At 49.3% G+C, this 18736-nt stretch overlaps 1 protein-coding gene across 3 annotated transcripts in view; it reads left to right on the forward strand.

Moving 5' to 3' along the window:
• Window positions 1-18736, forward strand: part of ralgps2 (Ral GEF with PH domain and SH3 binding motif 2) — a 677925-nt gene that overhangs the window by 528237 nt on the left and 130952 nt on the right. For all 3 annotated transcript variants that reach the window (XM_072511682.1, XM_072511681.1, XM_072511683.1), the window contains exons 13-14: window positions 12275-12416; window positions 17766-17917. In XM_072511682.1, the coding sequence (XP_072367783.1) occupies window positions 12275-12416; window positions 17766-17917 (294 nt within the window). The remainder of the gene's footprint in view (window positions 1-12274; window positions 12417-17765; window positions 17918-18736) is intronic.

The raw sequence follows: 18736 nt of genomic DNA on the forward strand, positions 1-18736 counted from the left end.
GCCACGGTTTCCCGGCTCATCCGGAGTCTCCTCCTGCATTCCCGGTCCGTGAGGTCCTGGTATGACTGCCGGGGCCGGTACACACGGGGCGCCCTCGGGTGCCTCCGTTGCCATGGGGCCGCGACGTCCTCCTCCCCCTCCTCGTCCTGTCGGTCAGGTGTCCCTCCAGCATGGGCGGCTGCCGCCTGCCCCTCTGCGGCAGCCTGCGCTGCCTCTCTGGCACGCTCCTCCTCCTCCTCCTCCTCCTCATCCAGGGCAACATAGACATGAGCGGCTGCCACCACGGCGGCCAACATCGCTGGATGGTCTGAAAACATGACGGCCTGGTGGGGGGGAGGGGGAACGACGACATGTCATCATTGCCCATATCCCCTCCTCCCCCCAGCCAGGTGGCATGGACCGCATGGGTCCAACTGTTGGAGGCTGGCACCTGGCCAGGTGGACCAACTCATTTGCCCTCCCATCACCCACCCCGGCACGGACCCCCTCCCCAACCTCCACCCCAGCACGGACCCCCCCCCAACCTCCACCCCGGCACGGACCCCCCCCCCAACCTCCACCCCGGCACGGACCCCCTCCCCAACCTCCACCCCAGCACGGACCCCTCCCAACCTCCACCCCGGCACGGACCCCCCCCCCCAACCTCCACCCCAGCACGGACCCCCTCCCCAACCTCCACCCCAGCACGGACCCCCCCCAACCCCCAACCTCCACCCCAGCACGGACCCCCCCCCCCCAACCTCCACCCCGGCACGGACCCCCTCCCCAACCCCCAACCTCCACCCCAGCACGGACCCCCTCCCCAACCTCCACCCCAGCACGGACCCCCCCCAACCTCCACCCCAGCACGGACCCCACCCCCAACCTCCACCCCGGCACGGACCCCCTCCCCAACTCCCAACCTCCACCCCAGCACGGACCCCCTCCCCAACCTCCACCCCAGCACGGACCCCCTCCCCAACCTCCACCCCAGCACGGACCCCCTCCCCAACCTCCACCCCAGCACGGACCCCCTCCCCAACCCCCAACCTCCACCCCAGCACGGACCCCCCCAACCTCCACCCCGGCACGGACCCCCTCCCCAACCCCCAACCTCCACCCCAGCATGGACCCCCTCCCCAACCTCCACCCCAACACGGACCCCCCCCCAACCCCCAACCTCCACCCCAGCACGGACCCCCCCCCTCCACCCCGGCACGGACCCCCTCCCCAACCCCCAACCTCCACCCCAGCACGGACCCCCTCCCCAACCTCCACCACAGCACGGACCCCCCCCCAACCCCCAACCTCCACCCCAGCACGGACCCCCCCCCCAACCTCCACCCCGGCACGGACCACCCCCCCAACCCCCAACCTCCACCCCAGCACGGACCCCCTCCCCAACCTCCACCCCAGCACGGACCCAACCCCCAACCTCCACCCCGGCACGGACCCCCCCCCAACCTCCACCCCAGCACGGACCTCCTCCCCAACCTCCACCCCAGCACGGACCCAACCCCCAACCTCCACCCCGGCACGGACCCCCCCCCCAACCTCCACCCCAGCACGGACCCCCTCCCGGCACTCCCCCGGAGCCCAGCCTACTCTAACCCCCCCCCCCCGCCGCACACACACACACACAAGCCGAGACACACCTCTCCTCACGCAATCAGTCTGCGGCCACGCCATTTTCTACCCAGAGCCAACCCCCCAGGCCGTCACTCACCTCCTCGCTGGTCGGCGTGAGCCTGGAGCACCGGGTCACGCCGATGAAAAGGAGGTTTGATTCACGTCGACGTGAACGGTCATCACGTCGACGGGACTTCGGCCCATCCGGAAGGGAGAATATCGGCAGGCCGAAAATCGGCTGCCCTGCGCAGACCCGTGACATTCTCCGTGGCAGCGGCGCCATTAACGCCCCGCCGACTTTTCTCCCTTCGGAGACTTCGGCGGGGGCGCGGGCGGGATTCACGGCGGCCAACGGCCATTCTCCGACCCGGCGGGGGGTCGGAGAATGACGCCCATGGTAACTGAAGTAATCCACTGAAAGCAGTCAGCTATTCAACCCATTTTAAAAATGTCTTTACAATGGAGGTTAATTTTCTCTTATTTTCACAGATGGAGTTGAACAGTTGTCCGTGACATTTGTAGAGGGGGGTATTTGTTTGGTGAAAGGTTTTTATTTCCATTGATAACTGTTTATGCGTAAGAGGACAACATCTCCCACTAATTTCAGCTAATTACACTTTGCTCCCTTTGTACCATAAGGGGCCAGCCATTTAGAACAGAGATGAGGCGAAACCTTTTCTTTGAGGGTTGTGTGTTTTTGGAACTCTCTTCCTGAAAAGATTGTGGAAACAGAGTCTTCGAATATTTTTAAGGCAGAGGTGGATATATTCTTGGTAATCTTCCAAAATTCCTATTTGAGGCATTAACAAGGTGAAGATTAGATTGGATAAGAGAATAAAGGAAAGGATTATGAAAACAGGCAAATATGGATCAGAACTATTTGCTTGCATAAATGTTGATGTGGACAAATGGCTTATTTCTGTGCAAACTTGTAAGGACTTCAATTGCAGTTTTGTAATGTATCTGGAATCAAATATTTCCAAGCAATACAAATACTGAAGGTTCAAGATGGAGTTCAAGATCGAGGTTCCTTACTTTCAATCATTCCCACATAGTATAAACATAGTGCAGTCCATGAAAAAGTAGACCACACCAAAAATGTATAACTTATTTTTTGTATAGTACGTGGTAGGTTCTTGCTTTCAATTAGTAAGAGATCAGTCATTTGTTTTTCTTTCTATTCCTATAAACGGCTATTATCATCAGTCTGTCAAGCAAAATTGTAACTTGGTGTGGATGTTCATAATGACTTCAAGGTCAATTGTGTAGTTTAAGCATTTGCCAATTAATCATTCAAGTAATTCACATGCTTTATAGGCCACAAACGAGTCGAACCGAGTTGGTAAAAAGAAAACTAGGTTTATTGCAAAACAATTATTTACAATATATGTCAGATCCCAGCCAGGTCTGCCATGTCGTTTCCATACCTGGCCAACATTAAATAGAACTCAATTCTGAACGTCCTCAGGCTCCCCGCCCCCTTAGTGGGGGATTTCGTACTCAGCGAGACTCACAGGGAGACTGATTGCTCCAACTCTGGAGGTAACATGAAGATTATAACACATGTACTTCGTTTTGTAGATATTACGTAAGTTTTCCGACTCAGGACTTTGTCTCCAGGAGAGTTGGTGGGAAATCACCACTCATTAAGACTTCTGTTCACCTGTCAGAACATTTCTGAATATTTTGATTTGTTGCCTTAAAGCCATATTATTTCTTGTGAGTAAATCTTGGAGTAAGAAAGTTATGAGTTGAATCTCCACCTTGGGGATTCAGGAGAAGAGCCCGGCTCACTTTTAAGTGCCGTACTGAAGGAGTTCTGCATTGTCAGAGCTGATCAGTGAGAGAGTAAAGCAAGATTCTGTCAATCTATTCTGGTGCCTTAGCTTTTGTGAATTCTGAATTTGAAAGTTTCCAGATTAATGCCTAAAGAAGAACAAGGATTTACTCCAGTGTCTTGATCAACAGTCGTCTTTGAAAAAACATCACAAAAGCATTTAATCATTTATTCAATGTAGTTTGATAAATATTCAGATGCGAGAAATGGCTGTGAGGTTTGTGTCCATAATTCAGTAGATTTTAAGGTACTGTTGGATAAAGATAAGAATAGTCCTCGGGTGAAGGTGCTAAATTGGGGAAAGGCTGATTATAACAATATTTGGCAGGAAATTAAAAATCTAGATTGGAGGTAGATTTTTGAGGGTGAATCAGCATCTGGCATGTGGGAGGCTTTCGAATGTCAGTTGGTAGGAATTCAGGACCGGCATATTCCTGTGATGAAGAAGGATAAGTATGGCACATTTCGGGAACCTTGGATAATGAGCGATATTGTGAGCCTAGGCCAAAAGAAAAAGGAAGCATCGATGAGGGCTAGAAGGCTGGGAACAGACTATCCCTGTGAGGAATATAAGGAAAGTAGGAAGGAACTTAAGCAAGGAGTTAGGAGGACTAAAGGTAGTCACGAAAAACCAGTGGCAAATAGGATTAAGGGAAAACCAAAACTTTTTACACGTATATAAAGAGCAAGAGGGTAGCCAGGGAAAGGGTTGGCCCACTCAAGGATAGGGGAGGAAATTTATGCGTGGAACCAGAGGAAATGGGCGAGATACTGAATGAGTACTTTGCATCAGTATTCACCAAAGAGAAGGACTTGGTGGATGATGAGCCTGGGGAAGGGTGAGTAGATAGTCTGGGTCACATTGAGGTCAAAAAGTAGGAGGTGTTGGGCGTCTTGAAAAACATTAAGGTAGATAAGTCCCCAGGGACTGATGGGATCTACCCCAGTATACTGAGGGAGGCAAGGGAAGAAATTGCTGGGTATTTGACAGAAATCTTTGTATCCTCACTGATGACAGGTGAGGTCCCAGAAGACTGGAGAATGTTCCTTTGTTTAAGAAGGGTAGCAAGGAATATCCAGGAAATTACAGGCCAGTGAGCCTTACATCAATGGCAGGAAAATTATTCGAGATGATTCTTTGAGACAGGATTTACTCCCATTTGGAAGCAAATGGGCCTATTAGCGATAGGCAGCATGGTTTTGTGAATGGGAGGTCGTGTCTCACTAACTTGATCGAGTTTTTTGAGGAAGTGATGAAGATGGTTGATGAAGGTAGGGCAGTGGATGTTGTCTACATGGACTTCAGTAAGGCCTTTGACAAGGTCCTTCATGGCAAACTGGTACAGAAGGTGAAGTCACACAGGATCAGATGTGAGCTGACAAGATGAATACAGAACTGGCTCGGCCATAGAAGACAAGGGTAGCAGTGGAAGGGTGCTTTTCTGAATAGAGGCTGTGACTAGTGGTGTTCCGAAGGGATCAATGCTGGAACCTTTGTTGTTTGTAGTATATATAAATGATTTGAAGGAAAATGCAACTGGTCTGATTAGTATGTTTGTGGACGACACAAAGGTTGGTGGAATTGAGAATAATGATGAGGACTGTCAGCGGATACAACAGGATATAGATCAGATGGAAACTTGTGCAGATAGATGGCAGATAGATGCATTTTGGAAGGCCTAATACAGGTGGGAAATATACAGTAAATGGTAGAACCGTTAAGAGTGTTGACAGGCAGAGGGATCTGGGAATACAGGTCCACAGGTCACTAAATGCGTCAACGCTGGTGGAAAAGGTAGTCAAGAAGGCATACGGCATGCTTGCCTTCATCAGCCGGGCATGGAGTTTAAAAATTGGCAAGTCATGCTGCAGCAGTATAGAACCTTAGTTAGGCCACACTTGGAGTATAGTGTTCAATTCTAGTTGCCACACTACCAGAAGGATATGGAGGCTTTGGAGAGGGTACAGAAGAGATTTATCAGGATGTTGCCTAATATGGAGGGCATTAGCTACGAGGAGAGTTTGGATAAACTCAGGTTGTTCTCACTGGAACGACGGAGGTTGCGGTTGACCTGATAGAAGTATACAAAATGATGAACGGCATGAACAGAGTGGATAGTCAGAAGCTTTTTCCCAGAGAGGAAGAGTCAAGTACTAGGGGACATAGGTTTAAGGTGCGAAGGGCAAAGTTTAGAGGAAATGTGCGAGGGATTTTTTTTTTTTACACGGATGGTAGTGGGTGCCTGGAACTTGCTGCCGGAGGAGGTTGTGGAAGCAGATACGATAGAGACGTTTAAGGGCCGTCTTGACAAATACACGAATAGGATGGGAATAGAGGGATTCGGACTCCAGAAGAGTAGGTGGTTTTAGGTTAGATGGGCAGCATGGGCAGCGCAGGCTTGGAGGGCAGTAGGGCCTGTTCCTGTGCTGTACTTTCCTTGGTTCATCTATATATGACAATGCATACTAAAGTGTGAAGCAATTCCGAAATGCAGGCTGTTAATTTAAAAAAATATTTGCTGCAGGAAAAACCTTGTGGACACCTGGCGATGTTTTTAGAAGTTAGGACATACAAGTTACTGAGACTGCAGTAATATTTCAAAGGCGTCCTAGGGTTCATGGCAATACTTAGAGGGAATACTCACAAAAAAAATTTTGAAAACTGATTGACTGGATTTTGCTCTCAGCAGCTAAGGAATGAATGGCACATGTTTTGAGTGCCATCTCGATGTATTTGGAGATTATTTCCAGCATGATGCCCTCTGCAGGGGGTCTGTGGTGTATGTGAGCAAGGGAAACAACCCGGTGACTCTTCACACAATCCAACTGTAGAATCCTTGCTGAGACACGCAGGGTGTCTAAACCAGGAAGTAATAAATTAGATTTTATTAATTGTAAAATCAAGTACTGAAGATGAAAATAGGGATGAAATGAAAAGTGTGATTAAGAGAGATAGATTAAAACAAGATTTTTTTTTTTAAAGATCTAACAATAATTAAAATCTAAACAAAAACTCCATATTTGTAAAATTGCATCTAGCACCACATCATCAAATGAATTTCACCACCAAGTCTAATCGCAAGGTATCAGTATGGCAAAACCCGTGGATGAGTAGGATCACTTGAATGGCAATCTATAGGTTTCTCTGATTAACTCCTCATGTGTGAAGGCCAGAAGTTGATGTCTGATTTATTCCATAACATGGATGAGTACTAGTATCCTCACTATTATTCTAAAAGAAAATTTCAGGCCAATTGCATGCTAATCAGTCTTTAAGCTGTAATGTGGGTCAGATCCAATGTTACAGAGCACTGACAAATTCAAAATATGCCTTTCGTGTTGCTAGCTTGTAAATGCAAAGTCAACCAAAGAGTCAAATCCACCCTCTTGTGTGCAAAATTCCAGTGGCATTTCATTATTCACTGTCCTTCAATGCTTCTTAAAAATGTGGTGAAATATTTTAAACATTTTTCAGCTACTGATGACTAAATGTTTTTCAAAAAGATCATGTAATGTAATCCTGACATCCTAGCTCCCAACTCCAGATTTGGATTTTGGAATAGCAACAATTTTTTCATAAACTTCAAACATGTGCTAATGGTTCAGGATTAATCAGAAGAATAACAATGTAATGCCCCCATAGTGAGGGATATAGACTATTAGTAAAATGCGTCAGAGCACTTGCCTTTCATTTCCAGGTGTTCAAGTTGAATTGAAAATGGATTAATGGATCAATGTCCTCTTCCTCCCCTTCTCTCCCTACTCTCTGCATTCACTGCTTTTCTCTTCAATTTCTCAATGATCCTCCTTCAACTTTCCACCCTCCTTCCTTCCCAATTCCTCTGCCTTCCATCCTCGCTCTCTTCCCCTGCACTCTTATTGTCCATCTTTCCTTCACCCTCTGCCTCTTATGCTCCCATCTCATGTTCTCCCTCCGCCTCTCTCAGTCCTCCCCTCACCCACTTCCCCCTCCTCGTTCCCCTCCCTCCCTTGTTCCACCCTCCTTCCTTCCCAATTCCTCTGCCTCCCATCCTCGCTCTCTTCCCCTGCACTCTTATTGTCCATCTTTCCTTCACCCTCTGCCTCTTATGCCCTCCATCTCATGTTCTCCCTCCGCCTCTCTCAGTCCTCCCCTCACCCACTTCCCCCTCCTCATTCCCCTCCCTCCCTTGTTCCCCTCCCTCCCTCGTTCCCCTCCCTCCCTCCACCCCTCCCACTCGTGTACCCATCCCACTCGTGTACCCCTCCCATTCGCGTACCCCTCCCACTCACGTACCCCACCCACTCGCGTACCCCTCCCACTCGCGTACCCCTCCCACTCGCGTACCCCTCCCACTCGCGTACCCCTCCCACTCGCGTCCCCCCCCCACTCCCGTATCCCTCCCACTCCCGTACCCCTCCCACTCCCATACCCCTCCCATCCTCATATTCCAGCCTCCCTCATTCCCTCCCTGCCTCGTTCCCTCCCTCCCTCATTCCCCTGCCTCCCTCGTTTCCCTCCCTCCCTCGTTCCCCTGCCTCCCTCGTTCCCCTGCCTCCCTCGTTCCCCTCCCTCCCTTGTTGCCCTCAGTCCCTATGCCCTATCTTCCCTCTTTTTCAACTCCCTCTTTCAAATTACGCCTTTTTCTCTCCCTCTTTTTTTCTCCCACCCTCTTTTTTCTCCCATCCTCTTTTCTCTTCCTCCCTCTTTTCTTTTCCTCCCTCTTTATCTCACTCCTTCATTTATCCACTTCCTCTTCACACTCCCACCTTCCTTTCACACCCTCCGTCTTATCTCCCTCCCTCTCTTTTCTCTCCCTCCTTCTTTCCTTCCCCTCCCTCTTTTCTCCCCCTCTTTTTAGTCCCTCCTTCTTTTCAGTCCCTCCCTCTTTCCAGTCCCTCCGTCTTTTCTCCCCGTCCCTCTTTTCTCTCCTTCCCTCTTTTCTCTCCCTCACTCTTTTCACTCGATCCCACTTGTCCCGTTTCCCCTCTTCCCCACTGTTTTCCTTTCTTGGACTTTCCCCTCCCACCCCCCCCCCCCTCTCTCTCCCTTCCCGTCAATCCCCACCCTCCCCCGCACTTGCCCACCGTCGCTCCTCTTCCCCCTCCCTCCGCCCTCGCCCTCCCCACTCCCATGCCTACCCTCTCTCCCCCACCCCCCTTTCCCCTCTCTCCCTCCCACCCACCCTCTTCACCCCCCCCCAGCTGCTCTACCCCTTCCCGCCGCTTTCTTCTCACCCTCCCGCCCGTCCTCTCCCCCTCACCCGCCCGCCCTCTCCACCCGCCCCCTCTCCCACCGCACCGCCCACCCTCTGCCCGCCACCCCTTCCCCCACATCCCTGCCCACCATGCCCCTTCTCCCCTCAAACCTCCCCCTCTCCCCACTGCCCACCCTCTCTCCCCCCGCCCACCCTCCCCTGCCCACCCTCCCCTCTCCCGCCCATCCCCCCTATCTCGCCCTCCCGCTCTCCCGCCCTCCCCCTCTCCCGCCTGCCCACCCTCCCCCTCTCATGCCCGCCCACCCTCCCCTCTCCCGCCCGCCCACCCTACCCTCTCCCGCCCACCCACCCTCCCCCTCTCCCTCCCGCCCTCCCCCCTCTCCCGCCCGCCCACCCTCCCCCTCTCCCGCCCGCCCACCCTCCCCCTCTCCCGCCCGCCCACCCTCCCCCCTCTCCCGCCCAGCCACCCTTCCCCCTCTCCCGCCCAGCCACCCTTCCCCTCTCCCGCCCAGCCACCCTCTCCCGCCCGGCCACCCTCTCCCGCCCACCCACCCTCTCCTGCCCGTCCACCCTCTCCCGCCCGCCCACCCTGCCCCCTCTCCCGCCCGCCCACCCTCCCAGTTATGCTGGTACTATAAATTGATGATCTGTGCTTTTGTTTACGGTGGTACTTGTGGATCTCTTTAATCTCTTGAATAATATTTTAAATATATCTGTAAAATGGCTACTGAAGCCCTTTGTGAGGAGTTATAACATAAACAGTACAGTACTGTACAGGCCCTTCAGCCCATGATGTTGTGTCGACCATTTATCCTAATCTAAGATCAACCTAACCTACACCCCTTCAATTTACTGCGGTCCATGTGCCTGTCTAAGAGTTGCTTACATGTCCCTAATGTCTCTGACTCCACCACCTCTGCTGGCAGTGCATTCCACACACCCACCACTCTCTGTGTAAAGAACCTACCTCTGACATCGCCCCTATACCTTCCTCCAATCACCTTAAAATTATGTCCCCTCGTGACAGCCATTTCCACCTTCGGGAAAAGTCTCTGGCTATCCACTCTATCCATGGCTTTCATCACCTTGTACACCTCTATCAAGTCACCTCTCTGGCTTCTTCGCTCCAGTGAGAAAAGCCCTAGCTCCCTCAACCTTGCTTCATAAGACATGCTCTCCAGTCCAGGCAGCATCCCAGTAAATCTCCTCTGTACCCTCACCAAAGCATCCATATTCTTCCTATAATGAGGCGACCAGAACTGGACACAATATTCCAAGTGTGGTCTAACTAGAGTTTTAAAAAGCTGCAGCAAAATTTCGCCGCTCTTAAACTCAATCCCCCTGTTAATGAAAGCCAACACACCATACGCCTTCTTAACAACCCTATCAACCTGGGTGGCAACTTTGAGGGATCTATGTACGTGGTCCCCAAGATCCCTCTGTTCCTCCACACTTCCAAGAATCCTGCCTTTAACCCTGTGTTCAACATTCAAATTCGACTTTCCAAAATGAATCACTTCACATTTATCAAGGTTGAACTCCATCTGCCACTTCTCAGCCCAGCTCTGCATCCTGTCAATGTCCTGTTGTAACTGAAACAACCCTCAACACTATCTACAACTCCACCAACCTTTGTGTCATCGGCAAACTTACTAACCCACCCTTCCACTTCCTCATCCAAATCATTTAAACCACAAAGAGCAGACGTCCCAGAACAGGTCCTTGCGGGACACCATTGGTCACCGACCTCCAGGAGATATACTTTCCATCCACTACTACTCGCTGTCTTCTTTCGGCCAGCCAATTCTGTATCCAGACAGACAAATTTCCCTGTATCCCATGCCCCCTAACTTTCTGAATGAGCCTACCATGGGGAACCTTATCAAATGCCTGACTGAAATCCATATACACCACATCCACTGCCCGACCTTCATCAGTGTGTCTCGTCACATCCTCAAAGAATTCAATGAGGCTTGTGAGGCATGACCTGCCCCTCACAAAGCCATGCTAACCATCTTTAATCAAACTGTGTTTTTCCAAATAATCATAAATCCTATCTCTCAGAATCCTTTCCAATATTTTGCTCACCATAGACGTAAGACTGATGGATCTGTAATTCCCAGGGATTTCCCTATTCCCTTCCTTGAATAGGGGAACAACATTTGCCTTCCTCCAATCATCCGGTACTACTCCAGTGGAGAGTGAGGACGCAATGATCATTGCCAACGGCGCAGCAATTTCCTCCCTCGCTTCCTGTAGTAACCTTGGGTATATCCCGTCAGGCCCAGGGGACTTATCTATCCTGATGCTTTTCAAAATTTCCAGCACATCCTCCTACTTAATATCAACCTGTTTGAGTCTATTAACCTGGTTCACACGGTTCTCATGGCAACGAGGTCCCTCCCTCTAGTGAATACTGAAGCAAAGTATTCATTTAGGGCCTCCCCCATCTCTTCAGACTCTAGGCACAAGTTCCCTCCACTATCCCTGATCGGTCTTACTCTCATTCTGATCATCCTCTTATTTCTCACATAAGTGTAGAGAGCATTGGGGTTTTCCCTAAGCCTTCCCGCCGGGGCTTTATCATGCCCCCTGCTTGCTCTCCTCAGTCCATTTTTGAGTTCCTTCCTGGCTACTTTGTAACCCTCTGGAGCCGAGTCAGATCCATGCTTCCTCAACCTTACGTAAGCTTCCTTCTTCCTCTTGACTAGAAGCTCCACTTCGCTTGTCATCCAAGGCTCCTTCACCTTACCATTCCTTTCTCGTCTCAGTGGGACAAAACTATTCAGCACTCGCAGCAAGTGCTCCTTAAACAATCCCCACATTACTGTTGTGCATTTCCCCAAGAACAATTGTTCCCACTTTATGCTCCTCAGCTCCTGTCTAATAGCAGTATAATTTCCCCTCCCCCAGTTGAATACCTTCCCATACTGTGTGTTCCTATCCCTCTCCATGACTATGGTAAAGGTCAAGGAGTTGTGGTCACTGTCACCGGAATGCTCTCCCACCGAGACATCTGACACCTGGCCTGGTTCGTTGCCGAGCACCAAGTCCAATATGGCCTCCCCCCGAGTCAGGAATCCTTCCTGTACACACCTGACAAAATCTGCTCCATCCAAACCATTTGCACTAAGGAGGTTCCAGTCAATATTAGGAAAGTTGAAGTCACCCATGACAACAACTCTGTTACTTCTGCACTTTTCCAAGATCTGCCACCCAATCTGTTCCTCTATCTCTCTGCTGCTATTGGGGGTTCTATAGAAAACTCCCAATAAAGTGACTGCTCCTTTCTTTTTTCTGACTTCCACCCATACTGACTCAGTAGACAAACCCTCCTCAACTACCTCCTTTTCTGCAGCTGTGGTGCACTCGCTAATTAACAGTGCCACTCCCCCTCCTCTTTTACCTCTCTCCCTATTCTTCTTTAAACCCCGGAACATCTAACAACCATTCCTGCCCCTGTGAAATCCATGTCTCCGTAATGGCCACAACATCGTAGTTCCAAATACTGATCCATGCTTTAAGTTCATCTCCCTTATTCCTGATGCTAGTTACCTATCAGTTATTAGCTCTAATTACAAAAAATATAGAGATGTCATTGAGTAATTTGTGTGTGTTTTTTATATCTCAGGACCTGATGCAGCGCCGTCCCCACAAAGTAGCAGGCGATATATGGCAGCAGAGGCAGCCCTAATGAATGTACCACCAACTCCACCTTCTTCCAGGCACCTGCTGACACATGGACATAGGAAGTCCCACAGCCTAGGATACAAGTCAGTTATCTGTTTGTTTATCTGTTATTAGTTCATCATCACATATTGATTTTTCAGTCTGTAAGCTTAAAAAACACAATCACATCTGTGAGAAATGCAATTTCGAGCCATTGGGAAATTATATATTTTAGCAGGCCATTTTCTGTCATTTATTTCACTTGGTTTTTGATTATTTTCCCAGCTTTGGGGCACTTTCAGTTCTTTAAGGTACATTAAAAACAATACTATTTATGAAGTCAAATCTTCTTCAGTCATTGTAATTAAGTGATGATCTGCTTCCTCGTCTGGAAAATAAATTGTGCCATGAGTCATGTTTTCTTTTCTTTGATGGGTGTTTCTCTGAAAGCTCCAGAATGTCAAGAAGATGACTTGCCATGTTTACAGCTGAACCAGATAAAGTATACCTCTTGACCACAAGTGCATGTAACACCTTTTTAATTGGTTTTGTGCTACTGGCTCTCCCATTTGGCCAACTGTACATTGGGGTTCTTGTCAGCTTCATAAGTCTGCACATCAGGAGCCAGCAACATGAAAAGTGCTAATCACCAGCATAGGTAAATTGAAAGTTGTGTTGAGTGAAGCAAATAAATAAAGGCCGCAAATAGAAATCAAAGAAAAAGTCATGGGTATTTAAAAAACACAAAGACGAAAAGCCTGAAGAAAAAAAGTATTAAAAAGAAAACTTAAAATACAATATTGGAGCAATTAGGATAAATGAATCAAGATTACGGGGACAATTAGCTGAATTGTGCACTCCACAGTACTCTCAAAGGTTCATGGATAAATGCTCCCACTGGTATGCTGCTGAGGCATATGAAACCAGGAAGTCTGCAATAAAGCTAAATAATCCCACAGGCAATAGATCAGATTGAAATCCTGCAGTCTTGCCACAACCAATCGTGAATGGCAGTGAACGATTGATTAACTAACCAGAGGAGGAGGCTCCACAAATATGCTCATCCTCAATGATGGGGAGCCAAGCACATCAGTGCAAAAGACAAGTTTCAAGCATTTGCTAAATATTCAGCAAAATGTGCCACGTGAATGGTTCACCTTGGCTTCCTCCTGTGGTCCTCAGCATCATTGGTCTTCAGTCAATTTTATTTTCTCCACATGATATCAAGAAATGTTTGAAGACACTGGATGCAGCAAAGGTTGTGGGACCGAACAACATCCAAACAGTAGTACTAAAGACTTGTACTCCAGAAATAGCCACACCCCTAGCCAAGTTGTTCCAGTACTGCTTCCAAGAATGGCATCTACGCAGCAATGTGAAAAATTGTCCACAAATGCACTGTCCACAAAAAGGAGGACAAATCTAATTGGGCAAATTGCTGTCCCATCAATCTACTCTTTTTTTTTTAACAAACAATTTTAATGAGGTATTTTTGTCATTACAAACAGCAACAGCATAAAGGTATAAAGACAATGTACAAAGAGCAACAAACATAGTACAATCACCGACTCCCATCCCTCCAAGACCCACCTATTTGATCCCCTATTCTACGCTACCCTAACCCCCCCCCCCCTCTCACGCAACCCCCACCCTGCTGACGATTAATTCTCCACGAAGAAGACAATGAATGGTTGCCACCACCGGGCGAACCTTAGCAGTGACCCTCTCAAGGCGAACTTGATTTTCTCTAAGCCGAGAAAGCTCGCCATGTCAGTTAACCAGGTCTCCGACTTCGGGGGCTTTGAGTCCCTCCAAGCTAGCAGTATTCGCCTCCGGGCTACCAGGGAAGCAAAGGCCAGAACATCTGCCTCTTTCTCCTCCTGGATTCCCGGGTCTTCCAACACCCCGAAAATCACCACCTCTGGACTCAGCGCCACCCTTGTTTTCAATACTCTGGACATGATGTCCGCAAACCCCCTAAGTTTTGGATACGCCCAGAACATGTGGACATGGTTCGCTGGTCCTCCCGCACATTTTACACCCCTGTCCTCCACCCCAAAGAATCTACTCATTCGGGCCACTGTCAAATGGGCCCGGTGGACCACCTTGAATTGGATCAAGCTGAGCCTAGTGCATGTTGCGGTCGCGTTGACTCTGCTCAACGCGTCCACCCATAAGCCATCCTCCATCTCACCACCAAGCTCCTCCTCCCACTTACGCTTCAGCTCCTCGGTCTGCGTCTCCTCCGCCCCCATAAGTTCTTTGTAGATGTCCGAGACGCTCCCCTCTCCCACCCATCCCCTAGACGCTACCCTATCCTGGATCCCCCTTAGTGGCAGGAGTGGGAAGGATGATACCTGCCTGCGCAGAAAGTCCCACACCTGTAAATATCTAAATTTATTCCCCCTTGCCAACCCAAACTTCTCCTCCAGCGCCCTCAAACTAGGGAAGCTCCCCTCTAAGAACAGGTCCCCCATCTTCACAATTCCCGCCCTTTGCCATACTCGAAACCCCCCATCCAAGCACCCCGGGGCAAACCGGTGGTTGTCACATATTGGGAACCAGACTGATGCTCCCACTGCTCCAACGTACCTCCTCCACTGACCCCAGATCCTCCAGGCCGCCACCACCACAAGGCTGGTGGAGTACCTCGCCGGCGGGAATGGCAGAGGTGCCGTTATCTACTATCCCAAGCTGGTGCCCCTACATGAAGCTGCCTCCATCCACTCCCAAACCGACCCTGCCCCCACCACCCACTTCCTTATCATGGCAATGTTAGCCACCCAATAGTAATTACTGAAATTTGGCAGGGCAACCCCCCCCGCCCCCCTATTCCTCTCGAGCATCACCTTCTTCACTCACGGGGACTTACCCGCCCACACAAAGCCCAGGATAATTTTGTTAACCCTCTTAAAAAAGGACCGCGGGATAAAAATTGGGAGACATTGAAATACAAATAAAAATCTCGGTAGGACCGTCATTTTAACCATCTGCACCCTCCCAGCCAGCGTCAGAGGCAGCGCATCCCATCTCCGAAACTCGCTCCTCATCTGCTCAACCAACCGGGACAAGTTCAACTTGTGTAACCGGCCCCAGTCGTGCGCCACTTGTATCCCTTGGTACTTGAAACTATCCCCCACTAACCTAAACAGCAGCTCCCCCAGCCGACCCTCCTGACCCCTCGCCTGGACTACAAACATCTCGCCCATTGTCATATTCAATTTATAGCCTGAAAACCGGCCAAATTCCCCCCAAATCGGCATAATATTACCCATCCCTGCCTCTGGATCCGATACGTATAAGAGCAGGTCGTCCACGTACAGCGAGACTCTATGCTCCTCCACCCCCCCACCCCCACCCTCACCCCCCCCGAACCAGCCCCTTCCAGCCCCTTGAAACTCTCAGAGCAATTGCCAGCGGCTCTATAGCTAACGCAAACAGCAGTGGGGAGAGGGGGCACCCCTGTCTTGTCCCCCGGTGCAGTCTAAAATAGTACGAGGTCGACTTATTCGTCCTTACACTAGCCTCCGGGGCCTGGTACAACAGCTTAACCCAGTCGATAAAGCCCCTACCGAGCCCAAATCGTCCCAGCACCTCCCATAAATAGTCCCAACTCCACCCGGTCGAACGCCTTCTCCGCATCCATTGCCACAACTACCTCAACCTCTCTACTCTCCGGGGGCAACATTAAGCAGCCTTCTTATATTGGCCACCAACTGCCTGCCCTTGACAAACCCGGTTTGATCCTCCATAATCACATCCGGCACACAATCTTCAATCCTGGAGGCCAAAACTTTGGCCAGCAACTTGGCGTCCACATTAAGCAGTGAGATCGGCCTATATGACCCACATAGCTCAGGGTTCTTGTCCCGCTTCAAAATTAATGAAATAATGGCCTGCGACATTGTCGGTGACAGCACTCCTCTATCCCTTGCCTCATTAAAAACCTTGACCAGCAACGGCCCTAAAATCCCCGAAAATTTCTTGTAGAATTCCACCAGATAGCCGTCCGGCCCTGGGGCTTTACCCGACTGCATTGCCTTCAAGCCCTCAACTATTTCTTCGGCCCTAATCGGGGCCTCCAGCCCATCCGCCAGCTCCCTGCCCACCCTTGGGATGGTCAGTCCGTCCAGAAAGCGTCTCATCCCCTCAGGCCCCGTGGGGGGTTCTGAGCAATAGAGCCTACTGTAAAAGTCCCTGAACGCCCTGTTTAGCCCTGCTGAATCCCCTACCAAGTTCCCATCCCCGTCAACCACCCTCTCTATTTCCCTGGCCGCCTCCCTCTTCCTAAGCTACTGTGCCAGCATTCTGCTGGCCTTCTCCCCGTGTTCGTAGAACGCACCCCTCGCCTTCCTAAGCTGCTCCACTGCCTTAACTGTGACAGCACCCCGAACTCTGCCTGCAGTCTCCGGCGTTCCCTTAAAAGCTCCACCCTCGGGGTCGCCGCATACCTCCTATCTATCTGTAGAATCTCCTTAACCAGTCGGTCCGTCTCTGCCCTATCTGTCCTGTCCCTATAAGCCCGGATCGAAATCAGCACCCCTCTCACCACTGCATTCAGCGCCCCCCAGACCACCGCTGCTGAAACTTCCCCCATGTCATTAACCTGCAGGTAGTTCTGCATGTACTTCCTCAGCTTCTCGCACACCGCCTTGTTCGCCAACACGCCCACGTCCAACCTCCATTGCCGGCGCTGGATGTTCTCCTCACCAACCTGCAGTTCCACCCAGTGTGGGGCATGGTCCGAAATAGTGATAGTCGAATACCCCGTGTCCACCACCCCCGCCAGCAAATCCCTGCTCAACATGAAAAAGTCAATCCGGGAATAAACCTTATAAACATGCGAATAAAAAGAAAACTCCTTCCCCGTCGGCTGCCTAAACCCCATGGGTCGACCCCCCCATCTGTTCCACCATCAATCTACTCTTAATCATCATCAAAGTGATGGAAGGTGTTTTTGACAGTGCTACCACATGGCACTTAAACAGTAAAAACATGGGTTAAAATCTGTTAATTCAGCTCATTTACTTCCAGTCAAAGCATAAATAAATGGACACACACAAATACCAAAACTTGCATTGTGATTCTTTTTCTGAATAATGTTAATTTGAAGGAGTAGCTTTCAAGCATTCATGTTATTTTCAGAAATTTCAGTATAAGTTCTAGTCCATGGGTACAAAGCCTTGTTATATTGCAGATCATTTGTGTGAATTGGGTTACAGTGTAAACATTGATATTGTATACATCATGATGGTGATTAATTATAAATTCCACTTTAGGACTGGAAATCAATTTGCTTATGTACACTTTTTTAATCAACTCGTAATACGCATTCCTATAATATAAAGTGACATGTTTTGGGGGCAAAAAGTGACAAATTCTCAAATCACACATGAACACTTAAACTATATTGCCGAAATGAGAAGAACTCAAGTTAATGTCTTTTTCCACAGCTTTATACACAAGATGAACACAGTAGAGTTTAAGAGTGCTACATTTCCCAATGGAAGACCTCGTCACCTACTAGATGACAGTGTAATGGAAAACTATACCCCTTCGAGAGTTCAGGCAGAAAGTTCCACCATTTCCAGTGGAATATCAATAGGTGTGTGAATAGATTCTGATTTTTTACATCAAGAGAGCTTGGGATGAAATTTAGAATGGATATGATAACAATGTTGGATTTCATTACATGGTCGACAAAAGAGTTTTAGGTTCATATTGAATTAACTATTGCATCAGACAAGGGAGAAAAAATTTGAATCAGATTCATCATGTAATGTTATATGCAATCAGTCCCACAACATTTACAGGGTACCAATGGACACTGTACCTTTGAAGTCTTGAGATGACACACTGTCCATAATATTTAATAGATATACTCATGACCAGTGGGAATTGACTGAAAACACCAATTTTTAATTCAGGCCCTTAAAATTAACTGAAAGATGAGATGTTCATCTTATATTGTTTTGAAGCCTTGATCCTGGAGTTAAAAGGACAGTGTGCAAACTAGGTGCAAAGGACAGGAATTAAAAGATAGCATTGAAAATGTTGTTAGTTTTCTTCTTTGTATGTTATTGCACTTCCCTGACAAATGATTGTGTACTTGGCAGCACAGTAGCACAGTGGTTAACACTGTTGCTTCACAGCACCAGGGTCCCAGGTTCGATTCCCAGCTTGGATCACTGTCTGTGCAGAGTCTGCATGTTCTCCATGTCTACATGGGTTTCCTCCGGGTGCTCCGGTTTCCTCCCACAAGTCCTGAAAGACGTGCTATTTGGTGATTTGGACATTCTGAATTCTCCCTCAGTGCATCCGAATTGGCGCCGGAATGTGGTGACTAGGGGCTTTTCACAGTAACTTCATTGTAATGTTAATGTAAGCCTACTTGTGACAATAATAAAGATTATTATTATTATTT

Source organism: Scyliorhinus torazame, chromosome 7 (assembly GCF_047496885.1).
Source record: "Scyliorhinus torazame isolate Kashiwa2021f chromosome 7, sScyTor2.1, whole genome shotgun sequence".
NCBI lineage: Eukaryota > Metazoa > Chordata > Chondrichthyes > Carcharhiniformes > Scyliorhinidae > Scyliorhinus > Scyliorhinus torazame.